Source organism: Anomaloglossus baeobatrachus, chromosome 3 (genome assembly GCF_048569485.1).
Source record: "Anomaloglossus baeobatrachus isolate aAnoBae1 chromosome 3, aAnoBae1.hap1, whole genome shotgun sequence".
Taxonomy (NCBI): Eukaryota; Metazoa; Chordata; class Amphibia; order Anura; family Aromobatidae; genus Anomaloglossus; species Anomaloglossus baeobatrachus.
Genome location: NC_134355.1, coordinates 191,229,038 through 191,247,570, shown reverse-complemented (window position 1 = coordinate 191,247,570; position 18,533 = coordinate 191,229,038). Strand labels below are relative to the sequence as shown.

The 18,533-nt window shown below is 42.4% G+C and overlaps 1 protein-coding gene across 8 annotated transcripts in view; it reads left to right on the top strand.

Annotated features, from left to right (window-relative positions):
• Positions 1-18,533, top strand: part of ARID1B (AT-rich interaction domain 1B) — a 572,492-nt gene that overhangs the window by 462,300 nt on the left and 91,659 nt on the right. For 6 of the 8 annotated variants that reach the window (XM_075339668.1, XM_075339666.1, XM_075339671.1 and 3 more), the window contains 2 exons: positions 9,836-9,945; positions 10,617-10,775. In XM_075339668.1, the coding sequence (XP_075195783.1) occupies positions 9,836-9,945; positions 10,617-10,775 (269 nt within the window). The remainder of the gene's footprint in view (positions 1-9,835; positions 9,946-10,616; positions 10,776-18,533) is intronic. The other 2 variants (XM_075339669.1, XM_075339670.1) reach the window with 1 other exon arrangement.

The window sequence follows — 18,533 nt, the reverse complement described above, 5'->3', positions numbered from 1 at the left end:
ACATCGCTGGATCAGGGTCTCTGCCCCTACATTATGCTGCTCTTACACTGTGGCAAAAACCTTGAGGCAGATTCCCTTTTAAATGTGATTTAAATATTTGCGATAATGTACTTCACACAACGATGCTGCTATTTGTGTAATTTTTGCTTCTCAGAATCAGGCAAGACAATGTTCAGTTGTTAAAGCTTTTTGGGGTTTTTTTTTATGAAAAAAACGAGTGGTTGTTAAAGGTAAGATTGTGAGTCTTTGCTTGGCTTGTCTCACATGTATACCGTGCTGTATGCCGAGCATCTTTCTTTGGCTTGTCTCACATCTATTCCGTGCTGTATGCCGAGCGTGTTTGGCTCGTCTCACATCTATTCCGTGCTGTATGCCGAGCGTCTTTGCTTGGCTTGTTTCACATCTATACCATGCTTTATGCCGAGCGTCTTTTCTTGGCTTGTCTCACATCTATACTGTGCTTTATGCCGAGCGTCTTTTCTTGGCTTGTCTCACATCTATACCGTGCTTTATGCCGAGCGTCTTTGCTTGGCTTGTTTCACATCTATACCATGCTGGATGCCGAGCGTCTTTTCTTGGCTTGTCTCACATCTATACCGTGCTGTATGCCGAGCATCTTTGGCTTGTCTCACATCTATACCATGCTTTATGCCGAGCGTCTTTTCTTGGCTTGTCTCACTTCCTATACCGTGCGTCTTTTCTTGGCTTGTTTCACATCTGTACCGTGCTTTATGCCGAGCGTCTTTTCTTGGCTTGTTTCACATCTATACTGTGCTTTATGCCGAGCGTCTTTTCTTGGCTTGTCTCACATCTATACTGTGCTTTATGCCGAGCGTCTTTTCTTGGCTTGTCTCACATCTATACCGTGCTTTATGCCGAGCGTCTTTGCTTGGCTTGTTTCACATCTATACCATGCTGGATGCCGAGCGTCTTTTCTTGGCTTGTCTCACTTCCTATACCGTGCGTCTTTTCTTGGCTTGTTTCACATCTATACCGTGCTTTATGCCGAGCGTCTTTTCTTGGCTTGTCTCACATCTATACCGTGCTTTATGCCGAGCGTCTTTGCTTGGCTTGTCTCACATCTATACTGTGCTGTATGCCGAGCATCTTTGGGTTGTCTCACATCTATACCATGCTGTATGCCGAGCGTCTTTTCTTGGCTTGTCTCACATCTATACCATGCTGTATGCCGAGCGTCTTTTCTTGGCTTGTCTCGCATCTATACCGTGCTTTATGCCGAGCGTCTTTGCTTGGCTTGTCTCACATCTATACTGTGCTGTATGCCGAGCATCTTTGGGTTGTCTCACATCTATACCATGCTGTATGCCGAGCGTCTTTTCTTGGCTTGTCTCACATCTATACCATGCTGTATGCCGAGCGTCTTTTCTTGGCTTGTCTCACATCTATACCATGCTGTATGCCGAGCGGCTTTTCTTGGCTTGTCTCACATCTATACCGTGCTTTATGCCGAGCGTCTTTGCTTGGCTTGTCTCACATATCTACCGTGCTATATGCTGAGCGTCTTTGCTTGGCTTGTCTCACATCTATTCCGTGCTGTATGCCGAGCGTCTTTGCTTGGCTTGTCTCACATCTATTCTGTGCTGTATGCCGAGCATCTTTTCTTAGCACAGTATAGATGTGAGACAAGCCAAGAAAAGCCGCTCGGCATACAGCATGGTATAGATGTGAGACAAGACAAGCAAAAGACGCTTTGCAGATTGCTTGTCTCACATGTATACCGTGCTATCTGCAAAGCGTCTTTTGCTTGTCTTGTCTCACATCTATACCATGCTGTATGCCGAGCGGCTTTTCTTGGCTTGTCTCACATCTATACTGTGCTTTATGCCGAGCGTCTTTGCTTGGCTTGTCTCACATCTATACCGTGCTTTATGCCGAGCGTCTTTTCTTTGCTTGTCTCACATCTATACTGTGCTGTATGCTGAGCATCTTCGGCTTGTCTCACATTTATACCGTGCTTTATGCCAAGCATCTTTGCTTGGCTTGTCTCACATCTATACCATGCTGTATGCCGAGCGTCTTTTCTTGGTTTGTCTCACATCTATACCATGCTGTATGCCGAGCGTCTTTTCTTGGCTCATCTCACATCTATACTGTGCTGTATGCCGAGCATCTTTGGGTTGTCTCACATCTATACCGTGCTGTATGCCGAGCGTCTTTTCTTGGCTCATCTCACATCTATACTGTGCTGTATGCCGAGCATCTTTGGGTTGTCTCACATCTATTCCGCGCTGTATGCCGAGCACTACATCAGGATGTTTGTTGCAGTCTCGAAAAAGCTGCATTCCAACAGGAATATTCACCTGAATAGAGATAATGGAGTCATTGTGGAACACAGTATGACCTTCATCACGGCAGTATTTTGTCTTTTTCTGACATGGCTAACCACATATATGTGGATATTGGAAAAAAAATGAGTAAAGCAAAGTCAAAGGTCATACTGGTTGCATAGTGACTCAGTCTGCTCTATTCACAGAACAGGCTGTGTTGGGGTTCCCATTTTTGGGGATTCTGACAGATACGCCAATGAAGTCCACTGTATAAGTGTCTTATTCAGGCATTTCTGCTCATTCATTTGGTTTGCAAAATCCCTATGTAGCAGTTGCCTCATAGAGATGTGTGGTTGAAGTCATTGGCCCTCTCTAAACAAAAATTGTTTCACACACAATGTGGCCTGATTTCCTATAACAGCCAATCACAATGAAGTTCATATTTTTCCAAAGCTTGTTAAATAATGAAAGCTGACCTCTTATTCATTCCCATGTCAATTAAACCATTTCCCCCCCACCCCTAAATGTGCAAAAACATGAATATAATGTCTATTACAAATGTGTTTCGCCAGCATATTCCTCAGCTTTGTACGGAGATCATCTTCACACATCTTAGACCCCCTCTCCAATGCGCTCACAATCGAATCGCATATAAAATATGTTTTGGATTATGAAATATATTTTAATGACCTTTCCCTATGCTATACTCTTCATCAGGACAACATTGATATCTTTTAGAAAACATTCATATTTCACTTTTCATTTTATCATTTGGCATTAATATGATCGGGCAAGGACTTTTGTTATTCTTTACAATACTAACAGTTCTGTTTTAAACATTGCTACGATATATATATATTTTATTTGGTCATGTATTTTATATAATATGCAACAGTTTATTTATTCTCTTTACACCGCAAGCTGTGACTCTTACCTGAAGCAAACAGATGGCAGATTGCCCTTCTTAAGGGATTTATTTACTCTTCTGGAATAGCAAACTTAAAAAAACGATTCAAAGTCAATGGCGTAGTTTTTTCATCTTTAAGTAACTTGACCATTTCTTTCCCTACAGTAAAAATATGCTTGATGCCTTGTCGTCTTTGTGACAGCTGGCTGTGGAAAGCGGACTGAAAATCATTACGAAACCTTGTAGATATTCAAACGATCTATAGCGGCCTTTATCTAATTATATTGCTTCTCGTGACAATGTAGTAGACTGTATACACTTTTAATGTATGTCTCATGTATGTTTACCATAGTACAGTCAGTTGTCATTCTAGTTAGGGTTTTTTTTATAACTTTTTTTTTTAAATTTTTTGAAAAGTACAAATCACATGTATAGGAAAATAAGATAAAACAACACAATGACATGACGTTTGTATGCCAGAGCAAGATTCAATGAAACTGATTTAAGGGAGTGAAGAGTCCGCTGAGGTCCAGCAGACAGACAAAACCTCAGCAAAACTCCAAATTAAATATTGTACTCAAAGACTCCCAGCCTGGTACAAAATTCTGTTACTCCACCATATCCATTCAATAACATAACCAAGAACAGACAAAAGACATACCGTATTTTTCGGACTATAAGACGCTCTTTTTTGCCCCCAAATGTGGGGGGAAAGTGGGGGGTGCGTCTTATAGTTGAATGTAGGGCTTCGGGGAATGAGGGTGCTGCGGTTGAGCGGGTCATCGGGGGCACGAGCACGCTGCAGCGGCTCCTGTCGTGACCATGTGGGCCCGTTCATTACATATGCACGCCCATCCTTCCATCCATGAAGCCGGCGCTGACAGGTGGGCGGGGTGATGGGCGGGGAATGCGCACATACTAAACAGCCGGCCGCATGATCACCCCTGGCAACTACAGCCTGGAGTGATCATGTGCGGCTGTATTCACTGCCACCCGCGCATCATCATCATCAGCGCGGGGGGCAGTGAATCAGTATACTCACCGTTCCCCTGCAGCACCGCGATGTCCTCCTGTCTGCCGGCCGCGGCTGTGTGGAGACTAGCGGTGCTCACAGCGTTGACGTCATCGCTGTGCGCACGTGTCCACACACAGCCGCCGTCGGCACAGACAGGAGGACATCGCGGTGCTGCAGGGATCGTGGCCGGCTCCACACAGCGCTGCCGGCACAGACAGGAGGAGGAGCGATGCTGCGTGGAGCGAGGAAAGGGGAGTATAAACGTTTATTTATTTTTTTTGTGTTCCACGGATGCAGGACATATAGCAAGATGGGGGGTATATGAGCAGGGTGGAGGTATATGAGCAGGATGGAGGTATATGAGCAGGATGGGGGTATATGAGCAGGATGGGGGTATATGAGCAGGATGATGGCATATGAGCAGGATGGGGGTATATAGCATTATTGGGAGCACATACCAGGATAAGGTATATAGCAGGACAGGTTGCGGTCATATGCCAGGATGGGGTATATAGCAGGATGGGAGCACATACCAGGATGGGGTATATAGCAGGACGGGTTGCGGTCATATGCCAGGATGGGGTATATAGCAGGATGGGAGCACACACCAGGATGGCAGTATATAGCAAGATGGGGCCATACCAGGATGAGGGACATACATACATGCGCATATATATGTATGTGTATATATATATATATATAATATATATATATATAATGTATGTATATAATATAACATAACACAAGGCAGGAGGATCATTACCTTAGTAGAGAATTTGGGGAGATTGCCCCCATAACAGTGTCAGCAGCAGATCCTCACCCCATAACAGTGTGTCATGACCACATTTTTTGCTTAAAATTTTATTTTCCTATTTTCCTTCTCTAATACTGGGGTGCGTCTTATGGTCCGGTGCGTCTTATAGTCCGAAAAATACGGTAGATACATGGGGAAAATGAGGGAAACAAAAGTTATCCATTATGTTAAGTCCAAAAATTAACCCAAGGCACACAAATTGTCTTGAATAATTCAACCCCTGTATTCGACATAGCTGTCATAGATTCCATCCTCCGTTCTTCTTCCAATAGAGAGCAATCAAGCATCTTGCCTGCGTTAATCTATGATGAAGTAGTTTAGAGTTTTTACTCAATTGGTTGGAGAAACATTGAGAATATAGATCAATGGATTCAAAGAAAACTCAGTGAATAGCACCTTGTGGATCTAGATTTTTACAGATCCAGAACCTCTCAATTCCAGGACATAACCAGATGTGAATTAGTGTACCTGACAAGGTCCCACAGCGCCTGCAGACATCTGGGAACAAGGGCTTCCGTTTGTGTATATGATCTGGGGTGTGGTACCAGAACATTTAAATTTTATATTGATTTTCCCTATATAATGTGCAAATTGATGTTTTCGCTGCCTTATTCCACATTTTCTGACAGGTCTTCAGTGACCATTCTCTCCACAAAAAAAAAATGACCACTTAACCATATAAGAGTGCTTAACCTGAGAATACCCCGGCGGTGGGCCCAGTGTCCTATACATATCTGAGATCATAACTTTATTAGAAGGGCCCCTTCTAAACAATTTATCAAATTCCATTGTTTGAGAGATTCCCTCAGAGCCAAACGGAGATGACGCTAAATGTTTTATCAAGATATATTAATAAAAATCACCATTAGTAATGGAGAAGTTAGATTAATGAACTGAAATGTGTGGATTTCCAGCGAGTCGCCATATGGTTCCAAATATGGGGGCTTTTTTATTCAGAGTTAATCTTTATATTTTTTACCAAGAGGTTGATGCTCACAGGATAACTATTCTGCAGAGCAGCCTAAATACAACCCCAGAGAAACCGGTGAGCCACACCTCATGTAAAGACCATACATTTCACTGCTAAATGAAAAGGCCCATATTTCTGGAACCATATAGTGGACTTAAAAATAAATGGAATACTAAAGGGAGCAGCGGGAATAAAATAAGTGCACAAACTGGCCACTTTTAATCTGATGACCGGTCCTCTTTTAAGCACTTTAATATATAAAAAGTTGAGTTGAGGACATTTAATTGCCTCTTTTTGAAAGGTACTCAACAAAAACATATGAAACTATGAAAAACCTATGACAATAAGGAGCGCTGAAAGAATACTGTTATAAGTGTAGTGTATTCAGGAGGAGAGCATTCCCTACTCAATCAACCACCCCTCTTCTGTGACTGACAGGCATACACACTGCAGACTGTCAATCATCGCCTTTAGGATCAGGGATATTGGGTAGAGGTGAGGTACTGCCCCCTTCATGAATACATCACATTCATATCTGAGTCATTGTACACATTCAGCTCACTTTATTAAAGGGGTGGTCTGAAACAGCACTGATTTAACCCTAAATGGCTATCTAATGTAATAATCAAATTGCTTTTTTAATATACCATACTTAAACAGGTCCCTACCATTCACCCTCTACCTGCTTAATTTTTATTTTTTACCAACTTCTTGTTTGAGTGCATTCTGGGATATTCAGATAAGCCATTATCGGGGGCAGAGGCTGCGGTCACTGCTGCGGCCTCTGTCTCCAGCCTGAAACAAAGGGTTATCAGGACGCCTGTTTTCAGAGGCTGTGCTGGTCCCTCCCCTACTGAGCATGCGTGTGTCGTCAATTCTGATATTTGGTGAGTAGGATCTGGTCATCATGCCAGATTTGTATTAATGACACTTCGGTCCCTCGCTGGCACTAAGCAGAACTGATAAGCAGGCAAGAGTCCACTTTCAGTGCGCATTGTAGAGAAATTACTGAAATGAAATGTCATCAAAGAGAAAGTTGTTAAAAAATAAAGTAGTTAAAATAGTCAGTGAATGGTAGGGACTTTTTAATTAAAGTATATTAGAAAAGAAATTAATAGATGGACATTTAGGATTAAATCAGTGTTCTTTTCGGACCCCTCCTTTAAAATAACTTTTACACTGTCTGATGCCGTTTTTGCTGCTACTTCAGACCTTTTGCAATGATATGCTGCATAACTGTAGGAGACCAGTGCCCAGTGTGATTGCTTCCTCTGCGCCTTCTATATGAACGCTAAGGCCTTGTGCACACTAGACGGAATTTCCTGTGGATTTGCTGCATGTTTCGCTGCAGAAAATGTTCATAACATCTCTGCAATGATTCACCAGCAAATCCTATGGGAAAAAAAAATGCTGTGCCCACTATGCGGATTTTGACAGCTGAATGTTTTGCTGCAGGATTCCCGCAACAAAAACAATTGCATGTCACTTCTTTTCCGCAGGTAGCTGCTGGACTGGCTACCAGAAGAATCTCCAGTAATGCTAGGCCTGGATTCATTTACCTGCACTGCACTCCAGAGCTGTCACCTGAGCTCTGGTGTGCAGCGTAGAACAAACTGCAAGCGCCGAGTGATTGATTCCCCGGTGATTGCAGTTTAGTTCAGGCTGGGCTGATCTCCGGAGCTCAGGTGAAAGCTGTAGAGAGGCCGGGCTGCACTCTGGAGCTGTCACCTGAGCTCCGGAGATCAGCCCGGCCTGAACTAAACGGCAATCGCCGGGGAATGGATCACTCGGCGCTCGCAGTTTAGTCTAGGCTGCACTCCGGAGCTCAGGTGGGAGCGCCGGAGTTCAGTGCAGGTAATCGCAGCCAAGCCTGGAATTACTGGAGATTCCTCCAGTAGCCAGTCCAATGCAGGCTGCAGCATTTCCGCAACAAATTCGCACAAAATCCGCCACAAAACCTAACAAACCGCATGCAGATTTGGATGCGGATTTCGGTGCAGTATTTCCCCGCAGCTGCGGAAATCTTACTGAGCCTCCGGAATGTTCTTAAGAAAAGTCCTTTTTCCACTGCGCACAGGACCTAAGTTGGTTTTCTGGGCTGAACTGGAAAGGCTGCAGTCACTCTGACTGCAGAATCATGACCGTGTGTGTGTGTGTGATGACTGTCATGATTTTCTTGTATACTCAAAGCAAGTGGAATACTTGCAGTCACATACCGATCAATTGTTTTTAATTGAGAGATGCCAGATGAGACTAGTTGGCATATGGCCGCAGGTATGCAAATCATACAGGGGTCATACAGTGGAATCCTGGCAGTGCACACATCACACAATTATGATTCAGATTAACGGGGTTGTTTGTTTTGTTTTTTTTTTTTTTTTTTTACCTTCAAGCTTTGTTCAATCCCAGCTGCAGTGTTTTAAAATGTAAACTGCACTGTGCTCACCTTACCCATTATTCCCCACTACTGCAAATCCAACGTTACATTAGCGGACACCGCACCTGCCAATCAGTAAGCTTAGCCGTTCTGCCCGTGTGGACGGAATGTGAGCTAGATATTGGGAGCAGAGGTGCAGACTCGGCAGTGGACTCAGGGAAGGGGAGTACGGTGTAGTTTTTCTAACAAGCTGCAGCAGGAAGCGAACATCATCTGAAAGGTAACAACTGCTTTTAACAAGTATATTTATTTTTTTTAAATTCTATTGTTTTTGAACTGCTTCTTTGCAGACTTGTCTAGTCTACAGGACTCTGACTCTTCCAATTGAAATAAGATCTGCGGTTAGGCCAGGACTTGCATCTGTAAGGGCGCACAATTGTAATGCACTAGTCTGAAACTGGACATAGTTTGTAAGAGAAAAGAAGCCTCTACAATGTTTTCATTTTTTTTTTTATAATTTTCTTTGTTAGTTTTGCTAATATTTTTTTCTTGCGGAAAGTTTTTACAACTATGAGAAAATGGTAAGATTTATTTTGAATAATTGATTATTTCCCTTTATTATTTTACATTTCTGTAATGTTTCAGTAGTTATTTTATCAGGGGTTACAATAGTGGATTTAGCGGTGTCTACCTGTATTTGGAAAAGAAGGAATAAGTGCATTGTGGCAACATCGGCACAGCTTTTCTTTTTCTGCTGACAAAATTGGGGAAAAAAGGCTAAAAATTGGTTTCCTGCCTGATAAACAACAAGTAATTGTAAGTGCACATAGCACATGGCAGGACAGGGTTTTGGCAGTGCTATGGTTATTATAAACCTGCAGTGATGCTTCAGATATTAGCAGATTAGCACTGTGCTGCTTGCCAGTTTGTTCGCCAGGGTCCTGCATAAGCTCTCACAGCTGTAATTAAATCTAATTATTTCCTAAAACACAGTAATATGCTACTATGGGCAATAATCATTTATAGAACACACTCAATCTGTGATTTTTATTTTTTTTCTTCCTCTGATACATTGGCCTCGTTTTTTGTTTTTTTTTGTTTTCCATTTAGAATAGATTTTGTGTAAGTTTTATTTGATAAATCCAATCTGAAATCTCCACACGTATAGCTTTAATAACCCACCGTATTCAGCTGTTTACATGGTAGTCGTCCATATAATGACGATGGTGGTTGATCTGGAGATCAGAGATGCAGTTACTCGTACTAGAAAGTAGACCCCCAATTGTGCATATAGACAGGGACTGGCCTCATCTGAGATTTATTTGTTCCTTTACTTGAGACGGGCAATATTAAAATTAAATCAATATACAGTGTAATGGTCTTCCTGCTCCATGTGCATATACCCATACGAGGCGCAAAGGTCACTTATCCAATCATTCTTTCATGTTTTTGATTTTTCTTTAGGTCACTTAGGCCTTGCTGACATGATGAATCCTGGTGAATCTAAGCTGCTTTCTTCCCTCAAACATGATGTCAAAGAAGATGTGCCACCTCCCCCAGAGCCAAAATCAAAGGTATTCCCTTGTGCATGTGGTATTGGTTTTGTGGCCTCGCTGTGTGTTTCATATAGTCTTCCATTACCTGGTTTATTTCCCCCTCTATCTGTTTGGTTCTCTCCTGCATGTGTTCTTCATCTGTTCCTCGGGCCTCTATTCGTTTAGATGGTCTGGATCTGAAAGTTACTAGTTCTTTTGGCATTTAGCTTTAAAGCAAAGGAGTGAATATGAGCTTGGGGATATGAAGCTGGTGGGGTTTGGAAGGGACTTCTATGCCTGGTTTCTAAACTGCAACCATTTTCCCTTCTTGCCTTCAGTTTAAGCTTCTGTTGTTGGCCGTCTAAACAGCACCATAGGCATAATTAATAATTTGCTTGTTTCCTTGAAATATAAGGCAAACAGCTTTTATTTTATTTTCATTGATGGGGCAATCCATGCTTAAGCATTTCATGTTTGCTTGGAGAGTAAGCATGGTGGCTTAGTAACATTAGCCAAGCATCTAAGAACTTGCCAAATTATGCACTAATTTCTAGCCAATGAATTAACAATCTTCAATTCATGCATCTTATATGCTTGTCTTTTTACCTCTCCCGTTTTTCCATACATGCAACATTTTTGCATTACCAGTTGATCTATTTCTTTTTGGTAATGTCTGCCCTGCTCTTGTCAATTTTGTTTGTGTTCTACAGGATAGCTACAGTTCACAGGTTATTTCTCAGCCCCCAACCCCAGGCAACCTGCCAGTCCCTTCCCCACTGTCCCCAAGCTCCGCTAGCATCTCCTCCTTTCATGGAGATGAAAGTGATAGCATTAACAGCCCCGGCTGGCCAAAGACTCCGTCAAGCCCTGTAAGTGGCCCTGTTTTGTTGTTTTATATTTGAAAATACTGTCTATTTTACCTACCTTTTTATGTGTTAACCTGTTTTTTATTTTGTTTAACCTGTTTACAGTATTTTTTGTCAACTTAGGAGTAAATGAGTAGAACACTTTGTCAGGATGGGGGGGTGCTTTTTCAAATAATAAAGATGACCTCTGAAGATAGTGTATGGAAGAAAAGTGGTATGGTGGTTGGTTTTCGTTGGAAAATATGATCTCAGAAAAGGTCCATTTTATTAGTTAACCAGTTTTGAGACTGCTCTGGACTCTTCATCAGGACATAGCATACAGGGGAGTGTGCAGAAATTTTTCCATACTCCTTTGTAGATTATGTTCTGAAGATGTCTCTAAAGCGTTACTTTTTCATGGAAAATGTGTTTACCTGCAGCGCCGAGCTTCTTTTCTCCTATACACGATCTTCATATATTTATGGTCCTGAGAGTCTGGTGCAATGGTGGCTTTAGTGGAGTTCTCCTATTACAAGCACACTGAAATGTTGTATCTGTAATTCAACACGGAAAGTTGAGCAGATCTAACCTAGGGGGTCACCACAAACGGAAATTCTTCTTTGGGGAATATATTTCTTGTCCTACAGGGTTGATGTGTGAAGTCCTGTTTTTCTTCATTTTACAACACTGCCCCATTAGACTAATTCTGAGTTTTAGTAAATACTTATATTTTCTATGAAATAATTCTGGCACATTTTTTCTAGTAATTGTACACTTTATCATTCCTCTTTTATTTCATATGCAAATGTATTAATACATTGAGTTGTATCTATACACAGTCTGATACTGCCAGTACTAATTAAGTATGTTATGGGGGTGTACTTTCAATTGGTAACATCCAGATGTGAATGCATTCATAAAATAATAATATTTTTTATTTATATAGCGCCAACATATTTCGCAGCGGTTTAGAATTCAGACGGGACATGTACAGACAATATGAGACAATACAAAATAACAAAATTCAGATACCAAGAGGAGTGAGGGCCCTGCTTGTAAGCTTACAATCTGAGGAAATAGGGGAGGCACAAAAGGTGAATGGGGGGAGGGAGCTTGTCATATAAGTTGCAGCCATCGATTTAATAGGGGATTGAAAATCAGCTGCGTGGACCAGTTGCCAGCCAGAATTTATACAGAGTGTAAAAATACATGAAGAGGAATGCAATCAGAAGATACAGGGGACAAGAATTGGAAGTAAAATTTATGAAGGACAGAATGGGACCGGATTAGATGAGGGCGGTGAGGTGATAGGCTAGGCTAAAGAAATTTGTTTTTAGGGCCCGCTTAAAGGTGTGGATGTTGGAAATTAACCGAATTGTTCTTGGTAGTGTGTTCCAGAGCACTGGCGCAGCTCATGAGAAATCTTGAAGACTGGAGTGGGAGGTTCAAATTATTGAGGATGTCAGTCTTAGGTCATTAGCAGAGTGGAGGGCACGGGTGGGGTGATAGACAGAGATGATGTAGGGCGGTGCGGAACTGTGGAGCACTTTGTGGGTCAGAGTGATAAGTTTATATTGGACTCTGTAGTGGATAGGCAACCAGTGCAATAACTGGCACAGAGCAGGCATCGGTGAAGCTTGGAGAGTAAAAATGATCCTGGCTGCAGCATTCATAATGGATTGGAGAGAGGAAAGTTAAGTAACAGGGAGACCAATTACACAGGTCTGCAAAAAAAATGTTTTGAGAGCTGTTTTGGTTATTCCACCTAATCTTTGTTTTTGAGTGTGCTAAATCCAAAAATGACCTCCATTTTGTCATAGGACATCACGTTTTCTGACAATTTAAGTAACTATGTTAAATAAGACAATACCTCAAAATAAATGAAAATAGACTCCTAAACTTAATTTTTTTTATTACAAATGTTTCATGATAATCATTTTTTTAACTGCAATGAGCTCACTAACACACACTAAAATCGATTCTTCTTCCCTGTGAAGCTTCTCTTGGTACATTCATGCTTGTGAGTAGCATCTGTAATGTCTCTCTGAAGCGTCCAACAGTAGTCTGCCATCATTGTAATGCTCCATCTTCTCTGGTATCTTCTTTCCATCTCTTTAATGTCCTGGTCGAATCGTTCACCTTGCTCTTCACTCACAGCTCCCAAATTTTCAGGAAAGTTGTCAAGGTGGTAATGGAGGAAATGCACTTTCAAACTCATCAGGCAAACTAAAGCGTGAAATGCTTTCAGCATTCGTCCGATGATTTGTTTGTAGTCAGTGTCTTTGTTATTGCCTGACAGTTTCTCTACGACCTCTTTAAATGCAATCCACCCTTTTTGAGGATGCGTCATGGTATTGATAAACTCTTGATCAGCTAAAAGCCTTCTAATGTCTGGTCCGACGAACACACCTTCCTTCAATTTTGCCTCCAATTTTGTCGGTCTCGACTGTCCCATAGACACAGAAAACAAGGGTATTTGGTATACCCAGCTTGTTGCCCGAGCAGCATGTACAAGACTTCCAAATCCCCGCACACTTGCCAACCGTGGTCTTCATATTTAAGTTTACGAAGAACCAATTCCAAGTTCTCGTAGGTTTCCTTGAGGTGTACGTAATGACCTACAGGGATGAAAGCATAAAAACCGCCGTTGTGGAGTAAAACTGCTTGGAGACTTCTTTTTGAAGAATCTAAAAAAGACGCCATTGCGCTGAATCCTATTGAATTTTGAATTGACCCATCAAACCTTCGACATCAATGCAATAAACCAACTTATCTTCCTGGGTAAAGTAAGGAACGAACTTGTCTTCACGATGTCTGAACCATGAAAAAGACACTCCTGGCAACAATAAATTCTTGCTTTTGAGCCTTGAGCCGAGTAACTCAGCGGCATCTTTGGGAAGAATTAAGTCTCTTATCAAATAATTCATCTCCTCCTGGGGAAACAATTTTGGTCTTTTATCATCTTCAAAGTCAGAACTTGATTCATCTGGTTCAGGTATTGACTCCACCTTCATCGGACATAGTTATCTCTTCCAAGGTAGCAGGGGCCTTGGGTACTGGTATATCTGTGCCATGGGGGATGGGACGAATTGCTGAGTGAATATTGGGGTATGAAATGGAATGCTCCCATTTTGAATTATACCCTTTCACATCGCATGAGCAAAAGTAACAATCGTCACTATGGTTCTTTTGCTCTCGCCATAACATAGGAATCCCATAACTGAAAGCTTTTTTTTTCTTACTCTTGAACCAGTTTCGGAGGTCCTCAACACACCGTTTACACACTGAGGCGCCCAAGCTTTATTTTGATCTCCAAGCTTTAGTCCGAAATATGCGAAGTATACTTTTTTCACAAAGTCTGTAATATTCAGCTGTTGCTTCAACACTGTATATTCACCACAAATGTAACAAACTGTCAGGCGAATTAATACACTTCTGCTGAGCCATAATGCTAATTTTGGGAAACACATTTGAATATGAAGAGCGAACACGAACTGAGATTAAAAAGTGTGAACAGACGAGAACAAAGATAAAACAATTGAAACAAGCCCGGGCATGCATGCCAGAGCCCGTTCATTCAGCTTGCAAAATGTTGATGCTAGTTTCATTAGCTCACTCTGAAAGTTCTTTTCTTTGAAAGTTATATTTTTTTGGCATTATATATGTTCAATGCATTGATGTGAATTAATTAATAGTAATTTTGACTTTCAAAACCCTAGAAAAAAAATATGAAAAATTTGCTAAATTTGAAGAGAATTTTGCATTTTGTGGCAAATACTGACGTCCAGGATTTTTTTCAATATTTTTTTTTAATTTTCAGCACACCAAAATACATAGAAATTAGATGAAAATAATCAAACCGCTTTTTAGTCGCAGACCTGTGTTAGTAAAGAATTACTGTAATCCAGGCAAGAATGAATGAGCGACAGAGTTTTTGCAGAGTCAACGGTAAGAAAAGGTTGAATCTAGAGATGTTTTTTGAGGTGGAGGTGACATGAGCGAGCGAGTGAACGAATGTGAGGAGTGAAGGAGAGATCAGAGTCAAATATAACCCCAAAACAGTGGGCATGCTGCTCAGGAGTAATGGTAGAACCACAAACAAACTGGTGGAGGAAGGTTGAACTAGATGGACCTAGGTCTTTTTTCAACCTAAGTAACTATGTAACTATGTAACTAAAAATGGTAATATTGGGTTTGGGAAGGTTGGGAGAGGGAGGAAACAGGAGAAGTTCAGTTTTAGATAGAGGGGAGGACTTGACGTTGGAAACGGTGGACAGACAATCGCTAGTGTTTTGTAATATTGCAGGGGAGATGTGTACAGTTGGGTGTCATCAGCATAGAGATGGTACTGGAAACCAAATCTATTGATGGTTTGTCCAATAGGGGCCATGTATAGAGAGAAAGGGAGGGGGCCTAGTACTGAACCCTGAGGAACCCTGACCATATGGGGAAGAGGAGTCGGCAAAAGATACAGTGAAGGAGCTGTCAAAGAGATAGGAGGAGAACCAAGAGAGAACGATTCTCCTTGAGCCCGGTAGAGCGAAGCATAGTGAGGAGGGGCTGGTAATCCACAGTATCAAATGCAGCAGAGAGATCTAGGAGAATGAGCAGGGAGTAGTGACCGTTAGATTTAGCTGTTAGTAAATCATTATAGGGTTTCGTAAGAGCAGTTTCAGTAGAGTCTAAGGGTACCTTCACACTTTAGCGATGCAGCAGCGATCCGACCAGCGATCTGACCTGGTCAGGATCGCTGCTGCATCGCTACATGGTCGCTGGTGAGCTGTCAAACAGGCAGATCTCACCAGTGACCAGCCCCCAGCCAGCAGCGACGTGCAAGCGACGCTGCGCTTGCACGGAGCCGGTGTCTGGAAGCTGCGGTCACTGGTAACTAAGGTAAACATCGGGTATGGTTACCCGATGTTTACATTAGTTACCAGTGCACACCGCTTAGCTTAGCAGGAGCCGGCACTGTCAGCGTGAGAGCTGCGGAGGCTGGTAACGAAGGTAAATATCGGGTAACCACCTTGGTTACCCAATGTTTACCTTAGTTACAGCTTACCGCAGGCTGTCAGATGCCGGCTCCTGCTGCCTGCACATTCAGGATTGTTGCTCTCTCGCTGTCACACACAGCGATGTGTGCTTATCAGCGGGAGAGCAACAATAAAAAAACCAGGGCTGTATGTAACGAGCAGCGATCTCACAGCAGGGGCCAGATCGCTGCTCAGTGTCACACACAGCGAGATCGCTAATGAGGTCACAAAAACCGTGACTCAGCAGCCATCTCAGTAGCGATCTCGCTGTGTGTGAAGCACCCCTAAGGCGCGGAAACCGGATTGTAGAGGGTCAAGGAAAGAGTTATCTGACAGATAGTGGATTAGATGGGAGGGGACCCAAGCGTTCCAAGAGTTTAAAGATGAAGGGGAGATTAGAGATTGGTCTGTAGTTAGCGGTGCAGTTTTGATCCAGAAATGGTTCTTTAAGTAATCGATGTATGCTTTTTATGTTTGAAGGAAGAGGGAAAGATACCAGAGGAAAGAGAGATTGGATATTTTAGTTAGGTGAGTGGTGACAGCTGGGATGACAGATTTAAGGAGATGTGAGGGAATAGGGTCACTGGTGCAGGTAGTAGGGTAAGAAGATGCATGGAGCCTGGTGACTTCTTCTGTGATCGGATCAAAGAATGAAAGTGAGCTAGATGCAGTGTAGGAGGCCAGACAATGTGTGGTGCTATGAGGCTGTGACAAAATTTCCTGGTGTATATGGTCAATTTTTTCTTTAAAATAATTGGCCAGATCGTCGGCGGTGAGGTTGGTGGTTGGGACCAGAACTCTTGGTCCGAGGAGGGAATGGAAAGTATCAAAGAGTCGTTTAGGATTGTTGGTTAGAGAGGTCATGAGGGTGTTAAAGTAAGGTTGTTTGGAGAGGTGAAGGGCAGCCTTGTATATTTTGAGCATAAACTTATAATGGATGAAATCTTCGGCTAGATTGTATTTTCTCCACAGACGTTCAGCGCATCTGGAGCACCACTGGAGAAAACTTGTTTTTAACATGTACCAGGGCTGCTGCTATCTATGCCGAGTTGCTCTGCATGTAGCAGGAGCAGCTTCATCTAGGGCACTCTGCAGGGTTTAATTATAATGTTTTACAGCAGAGTCGGGACATGAGTGAGGAGATTGGGGCCAATGATGACTGCAAATTATTCAGAAATTTCTGGGTGTCAATGGTGTGTATATTCCTATATGGGTGGTAAGTGGGGGCGTCCTGAGTGGACTGACAGTTCTTGACCAAGAATGAAACAAAGTTGTGGTCAGAGAGTGGGAGAGGGGAGTTAGTAAAATCATGCACTGAGCAGAGACAGGAAAAGATCAGGTCCAGCGTATTCCCGCCTTCATGCGTAGGAGAGTTAGTTAATTGTGAAAGGCCAAGACAGGAAATTAGAGATAAAAGATGAGTGGCAGCTGTGGAGGGGGGGATCATCAATAGGGATGTTAAAGTCTCCCATGACAAGAGTGGGGAGGTCACAGGCTAGGAAATGGGGAAGCCAGGTGGTGAAATGATCCAAGAACTGACGAGTTGGGCCTGGAGGGCAATAGACAACTGCTACTCACAGGGAGAAGTGTCTGTAAAGCCTGACAGTGTGGACCTCAACAGATATGAAGATAACACAGAGAGTAAGGGCGGTCCTGCACCAATGTTTATCGCATGTGTTACCTGCGGTACCGTGTATGTTCTAGAGGGAGGTTAAACAGTGATAGAATCCAGAGCGGGGGTGCTCGTCACAAGAGGAGGTCCATATGAAGCAGGATGAGAAGAAAAAGACCGCACTCCATCCGCTGTGTAGGATATCTCATTTAATCATAAGTGCAGGGTAATAGTTTCGTTTTCCATCTTAATACTGTCAATACAATGAATATGTCTTTCACTTCCTCTTATGGTGGCGATACCCTCAACTTTCTTGATGTTGAGGTCTCTATTGTTGATGGTGGGGTCCACACCCGGTTGTTCAGAAAACCCACGGCATCTAATTCGCTCCTACACTATCAGAGTGCTCACCCGTTATACACTAAAACGGCTTTACCCTATAGCCAATTTTTGCGAGTACGCAGGTGTAACGATTCTGACGATTCATTTTTCCAGCAAGCGTCTGATCTAAAAAGTAGGCTGCAGCAGAGGGGTTATCCCAGTGATCTGGTTGACACTGCTTTTGAGAGAGTCACTGCTGGTTGCCCCAGACCTGTTCATAACTGCACCAGTGTTGACAGGGACAACCCTGGGAGGTTCATCTTTAGTTTTAAATTTGGACCTTTGGATGGGATAATAAGGAGAACTTTACGAAAGAACTGGCATATTTTGGAGAAGGACTCTGATTTGTCTGAAATGACCGGTTCCAGCCCCCTGGTTACTTTTAGACGCTGCAACAACCTGCGGGACATGCTGGTCAGGAATAGATTGAGTACTCCCACCACTTGGCTTGACAAATGTTGCCCACCAGGAAATTTTCGATGCGGGAACTGCAGGTTTTGTACCCTCCATCTTACTGGATGTTCCGTACAGGTTGGTTCGCATGTACATAAGTTGCACCAATTTATCTCCTGCAAAACCAAGTTTGTTTACGTGGTTCTGTGTTTGCGGCAGATTTTATATAGGAAAGACCATAAGGTGTCATATATATATATATATATATATATATATATATATATATATATATATATATATATATATATATATATATATATATATATATATATATATATATATATATATATATATATAATTTAGGGA